The sequence below is a fragment of the Fukomys damarensis genome, unplaced genomic scaffold (assembly GCF_012274545.1).
Source record: "Fukomys damarensis isolate Sample0158 unplaced genomic scaffold, DMR_v1.0_HiC HiC_scaffold_13, whole genome shotgun sequence".
NCBI classification, from domain to species: Eukaryota; Metazoa; Chordata; class Mammalia; order Rodentia; family Bathyergidae; genus Fukomys; species Fukomys damarensis.
Window position 1 is genome coordinate 33,392,679 of NW_022900925.1, and position 12,766 is coordinate 33,405,444.

The 12,766-nt window shown below is 59.5% G+C and overlaps 1 protein-coding gene across 1 annotated transcript in view; it reads right to left on the reverse strand.

The window, feature by feature from the left end:
• Positions 1–12,766, reverse strand: part of Cacna1g (calcium voltage-gated channel subunit alpha1 G) — a gene marked incomplete at its 5' end in the record, with an annotated part of 56,339 nt that extends 43,573 nt beyond the window's left edge. The window contains 8 exons of the mRNA XM_033763102.1: positions 5–490; positions 2,307–2,399; positions 2,532–2,832; positions 3,511–3,670; positions 5,431–5,528; positions 5,912–6,045; positions 6,123–6,234; positions 12,627–12,766. Coding sequence (XP_033618993.1) covers positions 5–490; positions 2,307–2,399; positions 2,532–2,832; positions 3,511–3,670; positions 5,431–5,528; positions 5,912–6,045; positions 6,123–6,234; positions 12,627–12,766 — 1,524 coding nt within the window. The remainder of the gene's footprint in view (positions 1–4; positions 491–2,306; positions 2,400–2,531; positions 2,833–3,510; positions 3,671–5,430; positions 5,529–5,911; positions 6,046–6,122; positions 6,235–12,626) is intronic.

Genomic DNA, 12,766 nt, shown 5'->3' on the forward strand with positions numbered 1-12,766 from the left:
CGGCCAGGGTGGGTGTTGAGGGGGGTGGCAGCATGAGCCGGTGAGACCCATTGGCATCCTTGTCCCGGATCTCTGGGCTGGCTCGGGGGGCTCTGACTGTCCCGTTGCCCAGGTGGTAGTGGTGGTGATGGTGGTGGTGGTGGTGTACCAGGTGGTGCACGGACAGGCGGCAGTGCGCTCGAGAGCAGCTGCTGCTGGGCGGGGGCTCCTGACCCCCGAGGGGCACCGGGCTGCTCAGGAGCCCGGCTCGAACGCCCGCAGCCCGAGAGAGCCGGGCCAGCCTCCGGGCGGCCTTGCGGAGGATGTACACCAGGTACTTGAGCAGCTCCTCGTAGCAGCTGCCCGGCTCAGAGAAGCTGGCCAGGGTGCTGGCGTTGGACAGGAACCGCACCCGCTGCTCACGCATCAGCTGGCTCTCTCGCTGCTTGGTCTCCGAGAACTGCGTGGCAATCACCACCAGGCACAGGTTGATCATGAAGAAGGAGCCCACCTGTAGGGGTGGGGACAGCAGGAGGAGATGTCCTGAAGAAACGCGAATACAGGGGGCCAGGCGGGGCTCAAGGTCCTGTGGCCAAGGCAGGGTGAGGCTGGCTTGAGCCACACCCTGTGAAATTCCATGGTGCTGCTCTGGATTGAAATGGTGTCGCGCAAGGTCACCTCCACCAAATCCCTGCCCCTAAATGCGCCTACCTGGGAGGCTATAGCACCCCCTCCCTGGTTCCCACAGGAGAGGGTACGCTGGAAACGGACGCGTGTGGAGGACGTGTGGGGGCATTCGAGTTGGACTGAACCTTTGGGATTTGCTCACAGGATGCCCCTTTGACCCTCCAATTCCAGTTGTGCCACTCTGCGGAGCACACTGGCCACGAGGCCTTATCTGAAAATCGGGATCGCTGGCCTGGCTTTCTTGGTGCCTCTCCCCTCCCCCAGCAGATCAAAGAGCTTAACCCTGGACCCCAGAGACCAGCCAGACTGCCTCTCCGACTTGCCCATCCGTCCCCAGCCCCCATCTCTTGCCTCAGTTTCCCCAGGGCCCCAGGCCAGCCATCGCATGCACAACAATCCTGAAGGATGGAGATGAGTATTTATGGTGACAAAGCAGATATTTTTTTTCTAGATCATGTCCTAGTAATTATGATAATTAGCTTCACTGGTGTGATTCCAGAGAGCTGTTTGGAAAGATTTTTCGGGGGTGTGTGGGAGGGAGGAAACTAGGCCCCTCACCTCCCTGTCTGCTCCCCATCCCTAAGCGAGCCTGCTTCCCTGGAGCACCCACCTTGCCCCAAGGCGACGGGAAGGATAGGACCGGCTCCCCAGCCAGGCTTTCCTCCAAGCCCGGCCTCTCTTCAGCACAGGGAAAGTTACAGAAGCGGGAGGGGTGGCTGGGGACCTGCTCTTTCTTGAGGTCTGTCCCTCTCTGCCCTGGAGCCATCTCCTTTGTTTTTGGTGCCTGTGCTGGGTCCTGAGTAGATCTCAACCTCCTCCTATCAAGGGAGAGTGTCCCTCCATCTGGGTGCCTCTTGGTGACATGGGCCAAAGGCTGGACTTGGAATTAGCAGCCTGGAGTTGAATTTTCAGCCACAGCTCTTACTTCCTATGTGGTTTTGGCCCAGTGACCAAACCTTTGGAGCATAGTAAGTGCTCAAGAAATATCAGCTATACATGGTAGCAATGAAATGATTAACCATGAATGGTAGGGAGTTTAAAAACATTGCTGCTTTTGCCTGTCTTCTGCCTTCATGAAGACCTGGAATCCACCCCCCTCACTGGCCTCAGTACCAGGAATCGAACTCAGGACCTTGCACGACTGGGCTAAATCCCCAAGACTTGGAATTTCTGAGCTGGAAGGAACAGGCCATTGCACAGCATTTCCTGATTATACAGTACTTATTGGAATTTGGGACGGGACAAATAATCTCTGCTTGCAAACATTTCACGACAGTTGTAGCACCCCCCCCCCAGCAAAATGCCCGTAATGCACCGCTGGTCCTTATAAAAATCAGAGCCACCTCGTGTGTCCCCAAGCCCGCCTAGGGGAGGCCGTGTCCCTAGAGTGAAAGCCACCCACCTAATTGGGGAAGACTCCATGGGGTGGGGCCGCACAGGGAAGGACTTGGGAACGGTCCTAAGAGTGCCAGTGGTGGGGTTGACCTTGATCTCGGTGCCTCCCGACCCCCAGCCTGGAGTTCTCCTATGGGACTTGTCCTGAGAGCTGTGCACTCCAGACCCAGCAAGCTGTCCGGATGCCACCACCCACCATTCCCCCAAGATCCCCTGCTCCCGTGGGTCCTGGAGGAGTCACTCACGATGATGAGGAGGATGAAGTAGATGAAGTTGTAGAAGGAGTGAGCGTCCATCACAAAGTACATGATATCCACCCAGCCCTCCAGCGTGATGACCTGGGGAGGCCAAAGGGACAGGCTGACTCTGGGCCCTCCAAAGTCCTCTCCAGTCTCCTCCAGAGGCTGTGACCCCGACTCTGGCCCCAAGAACCACCTCTCTCAGGCGGCCCTGTGCCCCGGCAGTCCCACCTGGAAGATGGCAATCCAGGCATAGCCGATGTTGTCAAAGTTGATGGCGCCCTTGAAGGGGTTGTGCTCGCCCGCCGAGCAGTTGGTGTAGTACTGGTTCCAGTTGACACAGGTGGTGTTGCTGGAGCTGTTGTAGGCCTCGTAGTCCAGGCCGCAGGGCGGGCCACCGCCACCCTCCCCGCGCAGTGTGGGCACACTCCGGCAGGAACGCATGCCGTTCTCGCGGGGCTGAGAGCAGATGAAAGGGCTCTCATCCTCGTTCTCCGTCTGGTAGTAGGGCTCCAGGTCCACGCTCAGGGGCCTGCAAGGTGGGGAGGGTGGCAGAGATGAGGCTGCGGAGCAGTCTGTGGAGAGAGCCCAGAAAGGGAGCACCGAGGCACACAGGAGGACAGGCCAGGCCTGAGTGGGAGACGGCACCGGCCAGGGCAGGGTTTGTGGGCATAGACACAGGTGATGGAGGGTCACATCTTAGAATAGTGGCTTCTTAACTTTGCTACACCTTTTGAGTTTTGTCTGTCTGGGTCTTTTGTTTTGGTTTGGTGTGGGTTTTTGTTTTGATTTTTGGTTGAACTGGGGATTGAACCCAAGACCTTCCCACTGAGCTACATCCCCAGCCCTTCTTAAATTTTTTGTTTAGGCAGGGTCTTGATAAATTGCCCAGGTGGAATTGAGACTTGCAGTCCTCCTGCCTCAGCCTCCCAGAAAGCTGGGATCACAGGCGTGCAGCACCACACCCAGCTCTACAGGAGTTTTTCAAACGCCCGGTATCACACCTGAACCACCAACCAATGCACTTGCAGTCTCTGCACGGGGCACCCGGCCATCTGGAACTTTTCAGCTCCTCAAGTCATGTCAATGTGTAGCCAGGTTTGAGAACCAGATGTGTCTCGGGTATGAGAACAGATTTGTCAATGGCAACAGGAAGCCGGGCCCAGGGGAGGTCCCCAGCTGCCTACCCCCCGAACCCCGCCACACTCACAGGCTGAAATTCTCGGGAAGAAAGCAGCGGTTGCGAAGCAGCCCTGCCCATAGCTGGACACCCACGATGCCGAAGATGAAGAAGACGAAGAAGCAGAGCAGCAGGACGTTGCCCAGCATGGGCAGGGTGTCCAGCAACAGCGTGACAAGAATGCGCATGCCTGTGGGGGGCAGAAACCACGCTGGGGATGCCAGGCTGGCCAGGCCAGGGGCCTGATGGGAGAACTCCGGCTCCAGCTGCGGGGAGACCAACAGACACCTCCAACTCCCTAGACAGCCTCTGCACCCCCGGAGTCCCTCATTTAAGCTGTGCATAGCACCATCCCCAATGGGCCAGAACAACTGCGGTCTCTGACCTCATCACATCACGCAGTGGGCGGCATCACCCCAATTTACAGATGGGAAGTCTGAGGCTCACAGCAGTGATGTGACTTGTTCAGCATGGAGGCTCCTGCATTCAAATTTAGGCTTTGTGCTTCCAAATCCTGCTCCCCAACACACAAGCGCACGCACACACCTCCACTTCCCTCTCTCACCACACACAGCCACCCGGTCTCTATGGTATGGACACGGGGTCACTGGGGAAACGAGGCAGAGAGCCCCAGGATCCTCAGGGCGTGACAGGAAGACACAGCTCTACCTTCTTAAGTGTCCACCGGTCAGCAAGCTCTCCCTGGGGAGAGCCGCTGTGAGCACCCAAACATCCTGTTGGGGATCCTGCCCCCTTTCTCACTCCAGGCCTGGGACCCAACAGGCTTCAGGCCCCCAAATCCCTGTGAAGCACAAATCTCAAGAGACAGCTTTGACTCTCGGTGTGCCCCTCTGGCCCCTGCCCCCTGCAGGGCAGGGCCTCAGCAGTTCCTGAATGTCTGTCTGGGTGACTGCAGTCTCCCTCACCCCGCCAGCCCTGGCTTAGCTCTGTCCTCCTCCCCTCCCATCCCCCTCGGCTGCTCCAGCTCCAACTGAGATCAATTCCTCGGGCTTTATTAGGGGAATTACACCGGTGGTTAGATGCTTCTACAAGGCCTATCAATCTGCCAGCCCGCACCTGGCACTTGGGGCGGTGGGGAGGCGGGGCACACCCCTCTTCAGGAGGCTCCTGTTAACACCTGTGCACCCTGTCGCCCCCAGGACCCCAGGACACAGAGCAGACACACACACACACACACACACACACACACACACACATACACACACGCACACACATACACACACGCACACGCAAGCACGCAGAGCAAAGGGGGGTGCTGCTGTGCCAGGCACATAGGCACAGCGCCCCAGAAATGCGCTCCCTCTCCAGGGCCCACGGTGGGGGGGACCATCTAAAGCTTGCGGAGGTTGGGGAGTAGCAAAGGGGGCCTGAGTGAAGGTGGGGGTAGAACGTTGGGGGAATCAGAGCTGCCAAACCTTTGCTGGCTCCAGGAACCAATGCGGTTTAATTTAGATAATGGTCCCGGCACTCACTGCAGCGAGTTGGAAGGGGATGGGCAGGGGGAAGGGGATGCAGCCACCACCTCCAAGGGAGGGTGAGGTGTGGAGTGGCCTTGTCTGGGGAGAAGTCCTGGTCCGTGTGGCCAGTGTGGCCTCACCAATGACAGCCACACTGCCTGAAAGATTGTGAGGGCCAAAAGAGACCTTTATCACTTCCTGTCCCCCTCTGCCGGCCCCACCCATACCCCCCTGGGAAGGGTCATCTGAGGCATTTCTGAGACGCTGACCCAAAGCCAGGCTGAAAGGAGGGGGGTCTTTCCAGGTAAGGCTCCCAGTGCCCCAGTCAGGGGCTGTGTGTGCCTCTAGTGACATGCCTTCCTGCTGAGCCTTGTGTGTGTGCGCGGCTGGAGGAGGGCACACTGGGGGGCGGGGCCTGAGAATTGCACACTTCCTCTAGGGAGTCTGTCCAGGGGGCCGAGGGGTCACTCACTGGGCACCCGGTTAATGGCCCTGAGCGGTCGCAGCACGCGGACTGTCCTGACAGCTGAGAAGCTGACGTTCTGCAGGTCCAGCGAATACTCCAGCATCCTGCAGGGAGGGGCCCAGAGGGAGGCCCTTTGAGTCTGAGGCCACCAGGGCATCAAAAGAGGTCAATGAGGAATCCTGCCGCGAGGGCAAGAGGACAGCCGGACTCCTCCCTCTCCTGCATCTAGGGTTGCAGGATCAGCTGGGGGGGGGGCAGGGCCACCTCCAAGCAAGGATAGAGCCTTCAGAGAAGGAAGCAGAACCAGGAGGAAAAGCCACGGATGTCAGAGAAGTGTGGGCCAGAGTGCTGCAGGCAGGCAGCCTGGGCCCAAGTGGACAGGAGGGGAGGAAACAGCCATCCTGGGGCTGGAGTGTGGGCAGGAGCCCCCAGGGAAGGCACTGATCCGATGACCCATCGCTCTCCCACCCACAGCCCAGGCCCTCACCCTGCAATGACGATGAAAAAATCGAGGCGGTTCCAAGTGTCTCCCAGGTAACACTTCTTCCCAAAGATCCCCAAGGCCACCATCTTCACCACCATTTCCACGGCGAAGAAGGCAAAGATGAAGTCATCAAAGGCCTGGTGTGGGGGATGAGAGGGTGCTGAGACTAAGAAGGGGGGACCGTGCCCACCCCCTAATGCGCGCTCACACTCACCTGCAGGATCCGGCAGCGCTGGGAATCGCAGGCGATGTCCTCGCACGGCCGGAACATGCCCAGGGTCACACAGTTGAGGAGGATGACCAGCATGCTGATCCGCTCGAACCAGGTATCAGGGGTCAAGGAAACAGCTGGCTGGGGCTGGATTGGACACCGTCCCCGGTATTCCACCCTAACCCCTGCTGCCTGTCAACTTCCCGGCCCCATCTGAGTCGCGAAGGGGTGGAACCGGAGGGTCTTGGCTTTCCTTGGTGGTAGAGGAGGAACAGCCATAAATACCCTGGCTATTTGCACAAGCCGTTTGGGGAGCAGAATCGATCGTGCTTGTGGAAATGCCAGGCACCGTGAGCTTGTTGCAGAAACGGAGTGTGTTCTCCCTACCTCACAGGGCAGATGTGAGAAGGAAGTGCGATGGTGTATGTGAATGTGTTACACAAACCCACAGCGGGATTATGGCTGCCTTACAGTTTACCAAGCGCTTTCACACAAGGCCACGGCCGATGCTCACAACAGCCCCGCCCGTGAAGCACCCAGGCTGGATCACTTTGTTCCCCAGAACCCAGGGAAACTGAGGCAGACGGCGCCAAAGTCCCTCAAGAAGGCAGGATGAGACAGAGGATTCCAAGCTCCCCATCTTCAGTGCCATCTTCTGCACCCTGCAGCTGCCCAGGTGGGCACTGAAGGGGCTTCCATGGCCACCTCGGCACCCGGCAGGCATGGAGCCACTGCAGCAGCCCCAGCGTCTCTCAAGGGCTCAGCCAGCCTCAACGCAGTCCTAGGCAAGAGCCCCAGGCCGGGCCGGGGACAGCACCCACACACGCGACACACTGCCCTCACCCTTTCTTACATCTTCCAGTTCGGCTCAGAACAGCGGTGGGGCCGAGACCTCTACAACCCAGCCTTTTCCTGCTGCGGGGCCGGTGCATCCTGTCAGGAGGAAGGGCAAGATGACCTCTGGTAGTCCAAAGGTTCCAGGCCCCAGACCATCCGAAAAACTACCAAGCGGCCTTTTTTTCTCACAGAAAATACAACAGGGGCAGGAAGAACAGAGGTGAGGCCCAGGGCAGAGGGACTCCCTGGGAATTGATGTGGGAGGGTCACGGCAGCCCGGTCTCACCACACCAGACTCAGAGGGGCCCAGCGCACACGGGGTCTCCCACCCTACCCCTGCCTTGGGAAGGAGCGGCTCTGGCAGAGTCTGGGGCCCCCAGGACCTTCCACCAAGCAGGTCCCGGCCACACCTGTGTTTCTCTTTGACCCTCCCCCCACCTCGTCATCTGGACTCTGCCCTCAGACACACGCCATGTCTACCCTCTGTCCCTGGCACCTGAGAAGTCCCCCAACACTGCAATTTCCCTAACCTCCACCCCTTACAAGAGTGAGCGTTCAAAGAAAAAGTTTGAGGTTTGGGGGGTAAGTAGATGGGAAGGGGAAAGAGTGCTGCTGCGAAGGAGCAGTTTTCCTGAGAGGAGTCAGAGCCCAGCGGATCTCGCCCCAGAACGGGCTCAGCCAGGGGTCATGCTGGGAAAGGGGGGTCAGGGAGGGAGACATCACTTGGAAAGGGAAGGACACAGTCATCCTCCAGAACTTGTTGCTTTCCTCAAGTGACCCCTCCTCTGCTCTGCAAGGGGGAACCGACACCCACACCCGCTGTGAGGATGGGGTGGTTCTCGGGCACTTCTAAGGGCATTGACTACACCACCTTGTCATCTGCACACCGACTCCCAGGCCGCGCTTGCGGGCAGGGGCACTCTACCACGCCTTTCTATCCCCTCGGCACAGCACCTGGCACCGAGCAGATGATCAACGAGTGGGGAGGACAAATAAAGAAAAAAACCAATTGGTCAATCAGTCGGCCTGCTAGAAGCCCGAGGCGTCTCGCCATTCATGGATTGTAACGATGGGGGAGGGGCAGAGTCGACCCAGAGCAACTGCCCCTCCTCTTTCCCCTCGGACCGCGCTCAGACTGGGGCTTTTCCTAGCCAGAATCTGCCTTCACCAGAGAAGCCCCTTCTCAAGGGCCCCGTCGGCATTCAGCCCACTGCCAGGTACACCCTGCCTGCTATCTCCCTCTCCTCATCACCCTATGTTGCCATCAAAGGACAGGAAAGAGACTAAGGTACAGGCAGAATGTGGGACAATCTGAACAGAGGAATAATTCGTGGGGGACAGATCTTTCACCCTTCTCAGGGTGGGGCTCGTTTCCTTGGGAATGTGGCAGTATGTCACTGTGTGATGTTCTTCTGTTGCTATGACAACAGGAGAATGTGTCACCAGGTGGTGTGGATTTGTTGCCCTGGTAAAGAGATCCCCCCACACATGATTCCCCCTTATCCAGGCTACTGTCTTGTCCTCAAGCAGGGAAGGAGAAACAGGGAGACCCACAGGTTATGAGGTTGGGGGGAAAACCATGTGACAGATCCCCATGGTAACCAAGGGAACGGAGACACTGGTTGCCATAGTGACCGAGAGAGACCTGTGCAGTCACATGTCTACTGTTGCTATGGTGCTTGTCCAGGCTGGAGTGGATCCCAAAGGGTGGGGGCAGGAGAGGGGAGGATCTTTCTTCTCCCCACAACCCACCATCAAAAGCAGAGAAAAAGGAAATGCAGGAAAGAAACCCCACTTCCAGCTCTCCTCCTCCCCCCTCTCCTGGGAGAGAGAAGTAGAGCATGTTATTTCCACAAATGTGTCCTCTCCGTGGGGCTTTTTCTGGACAGAGTGAGCCCTTGACCAACCTGGCAGCTCTGGGGGTGAGGGAGGCAGGCTGGCGGCCTCCACGGGCACTGGGGCTTCGGATATGAATGGGGAAGAGGAGCAGACCCCAGGGCGGCTGCCTCCTTCCCTCCTAGGAGTCTGGAAGTCTGAGACAGGATTGTTGAGGAGGAAATGGGCCTAGACCCAGGAATCCTGGCCTTCTAGTAAGAGCTAGAGAGGTGGAGCGAGCAGGTCCTCACTTCCCCATCCCACAGAGAGGCTGGTGTCCCCCAAATTCAGTACTCCCCAGGGAGGATAGACAGGGGATTCAGCCTGGTGGTCCTTGCCAGGCAGGCACGAAGAGGGATTCCCCAGCGAGCCCCTCTCCGGCGAGCCCGCTTCTCTGAGCCAGCGCGTGTCCCCAGATCCAGCCGGTGGGTGTGTGGGGAGAGAGGTTCCAGCTGAATGGAAACCTGAAGCCAGCAGAAAAGGCAGCAGCCAGCCCCACCCCGAGACAGAGACTGGAGACACAGAGACACCAGAGACACACGGCCGCTGGAATCTTTGGGAGGGGAAATAGGCCAGAAATCTGATTCAAGCGTCTGACTCTGTGTGTGTGCGTGTGCGCATGCCTGCGTGTGTGAGCAGTGTGTCTGTTGCCATCCTGGCTGAGGCAGGCAGGGCGGGGTGAGAGCTGGGGCTGGGGCAGGCAAGGATGGAGGGAGGCTCGGCAAGGGGTGAGGGGGAGTCCCAGGGATGACTGCAACTGGCACTGGGGTGACGGGGAGTCCCCCAGCGGAGCCGTGGAGCACAGTGGGTGGGAAGGTGGGCCTGGGACAGAGACGGGATGCTCCTCCCCTCCCCATTCAGTGGTCAGCTCCTCTCCCCAGAATCCCGCCTGCAGAACCTGGGGACTGGAAATGGGGACTCGGGAACAACCTCCCCACACACACCCCTCTGAGGACCTCAGGGAGCTATCTCCCTAGGTAAGAGGAGCAGGCCGACTTGGGGCAATGGGACAGAAATTCCTGGGGCCCCCTCCTTCTGGAGGCCCACACTCAGACACACACGGTGACGCACAGTCACACTCGCATCCACTTCTGGTAGGCTCCCCTCTCCCCCTCAGCCCCTTCCACTCCCCCTCTCCCCCGGCATCCCAAATGCCAGCCTGTGATTTCCAAATGAGAAAAAGCTGTGCTGGGCTCCGAGCTTGGAGAAACTCCTACACAAACTTCCAGATGTGACACAACAGCCGGAGAGGGAATGCTCAGGATCTCCTTCCCGGGAGGGGAAACGCACGCCCTCACACTTGGAGAGACTCACGCTGCTAAGGCCAACTCACCCCTGTAACCTGAGGGGTGGGGGCCTCACTGGCTCTGAGTTGACTGAGCCTGTGTCCTGATCTCCCTGATACGGAAACACACACTTGTGTGACACTGCCTTCTGCTGCTCTTCCACCCTCTGCAACACACACACGCTCCCTCACACTCAGGCACACACCATTTCCTACCCGCTAAGCCTAGATCTCCTCTCTAGGAAACATGGTCTTCTAAGGAGGCTGAGACAGGAAGGGGCCAAAAGGAAGAATGGCCAGGAAAAGGCTAACTGGCTCTAGTTAGCTGGAGGCGGCATTGTCATGTCCCTCAGACTCCAAGGTGAAACCTCCTGGAACCCGTGGAGGTTTTACAGGGGCCAGAAGGGTGAATGAGGAAGCCCAAGGCCCCAGAGGCAGCTCACAGCCCCTTTGGCAGTGGACACACAGGCTCCCCTTGGCACTTGGATGGGTCGGCAGCACCAGGGGCATGGCTTGGGCAACCCCTTTGCCAAGAGGTTGTTCTCAACACATCCTCAGCCAACCCAGGCGCAGCTGCTAGTCCTGCCCTAGTAAGGTGGGTGCCCCTCGCCCCACACTTCCACTCCCTACCTATGAGCCTGCTCCCTACCCTCAAGATGGGCACTGGGCTCCCGCCACCCCCGGTCACTTGTCCCCTTCCACGAAGGCATCTGTCTCCACACCCTTCACTACACCTGGAGGCAGGGCAGGTGAAAGACACCAGCCAAGAGGTCTGCTTCTGGTGGTGTGGGGAGGCAGGGGGGATAAATCTCATGGCCTCCCTGGGACCCCCAGGAGAAACAGCTAGCGACTAGAGGTTTTTCCCATTCATAGAGGGACAGGTGGCCAGGGGCACAGAGGACAGATGCCCAAGCCCATCCTTGTCAGCGACATTCTTTTCCCATCTCCTCCTGGGCCTTAGAGAATAGGAACTAGGGTGGGGAACCCCAGGTCAGTATGTGCCTGTCCAGCAGGACCACAGACTTCTGAGGCCCCCACCTCTCTTTCTGCACCTCCCAGAGAGGGTAGGAAGGGGCTGGGTGGGGAGAAGGTGTGATGGGGGGGGTCCCGAAGACCCAGCAGCGCAGAGCATGGGGGCGGGGGGGGCCGAGCTCACATCCTGCTTTGCGCACTAGAGGCAGCAGAACTGCAGAGATTCTCTCCACCCCCTGCCCAAAGCAGAGGCCCAGACCTGGGGTCTCTCACCCCCTCGGGCCGCAGGCCGGAGCCAGGAGAAGTGTCCTGACCTGGGATGACAGCACAACCAACCCCCACCCTTCCCAGGGGCCTGGAGCCGGGCACCAGACAATCAGTGCTTTGTGCTATGGGTTCAGAGGGCTGGGTCTCCCCGACCCCTCCAGACGGGGCAGCGGCCAGGGTACCTAGACGCACACATCCTCCCGGAATGGGGGGCACACGTACCCGACCCCAGAGCAGAGCAGACCCGCACAGCGGTGGGTGTTGGACCAGAGTCCTTAGCGAGCACGCCGGCTCCCCAATACTTTCACAGGGCTGTGGTCTCCCATACCTGCTCTGCCCAGCCCAGCACTGTTTGTGAAAGGGGACGGGTAACTTGGACCGGGTCCATCCCATTCCCCCCAGTTGCCAAAGCTTCTGCCACAGTCCTTCCCTCCACAAGAAAAAATCCAGCACAAAGCTCCCAGCCCAGTCCTAAGCACTAAGCATCAAACGAGGAATTGGGGTGGAGGGAGACACTCCCCGCATTGGGCTCCGGCTGAAAGGGGCTGCAGTCCAGCTCCGGGGGCAGACGGCACCCCCCCACGCCACATCTTGTTCTCATTTTGCACCCCTGACATCAGCCGCCGCCGGAATCTCCTTGTTGTGCCTCCAACCCGCGGGGTGGGGGGCTGGGGGGGGGACAAGACCTGGTCCCCGCCCCCCAACATCTCCCACTGGGTCAGAAAAGACCTCAGCCCACAGAACCAGGTGGTGGGGGATCACACCCTAGAATCCGCCGCAAACTTTGGGGCGGGGGCAGGAGGAAAACCCAGGAGATTGCGGTCTCCCCTCCTCCGTCCCCGCAGCTTCCTCCCCACCCCAGCCCCCAAACTCGGAAACCAAACCCAGCTCGCTAACCCGCGGCGGGTGGAGGAGAGCATCCAGGCTCCCGAAGCGCCCCACAGCTGGAGAATGACGACCCTCCGCTGCCCACATCTGGAGAGCATCCAGCTGCAAACCGGCGGGGCATTGCCCCCTCTCTTTCCCTGGCCTGAATCCAAACCCCCTCACCCCAAGAAGGACTGAGGTGTGTGTGAACGGAGGTGGGGTTCCCCGGGGGTCCGCACCAGCCCTGTTGTCTGTTGCTCCCATCCCGGCGCCCAATCCCCTCCTGAGCAGCCCCCCAGCACCTGTCCACCCTGGAGGCTCACTTCTACGACTCCTCTGGCTCTGAGTCCTCCGTCCCCCGATCCCGGACCCCCCAGCCCGGCCCGGGGCACCACGAAGGATATGGGTTACAGACCGTGCGGAGGCACCAGCTCCGCGGGCGGCTGTCCTGGCTCAAGTAGAAGAAAACCACGGGGGCCAGCGCGGGGTACGGCAGCCCCTCGGCCTCAGAGTCCGCGCTGCCCGGGTCCTTCTCCGCCGACCC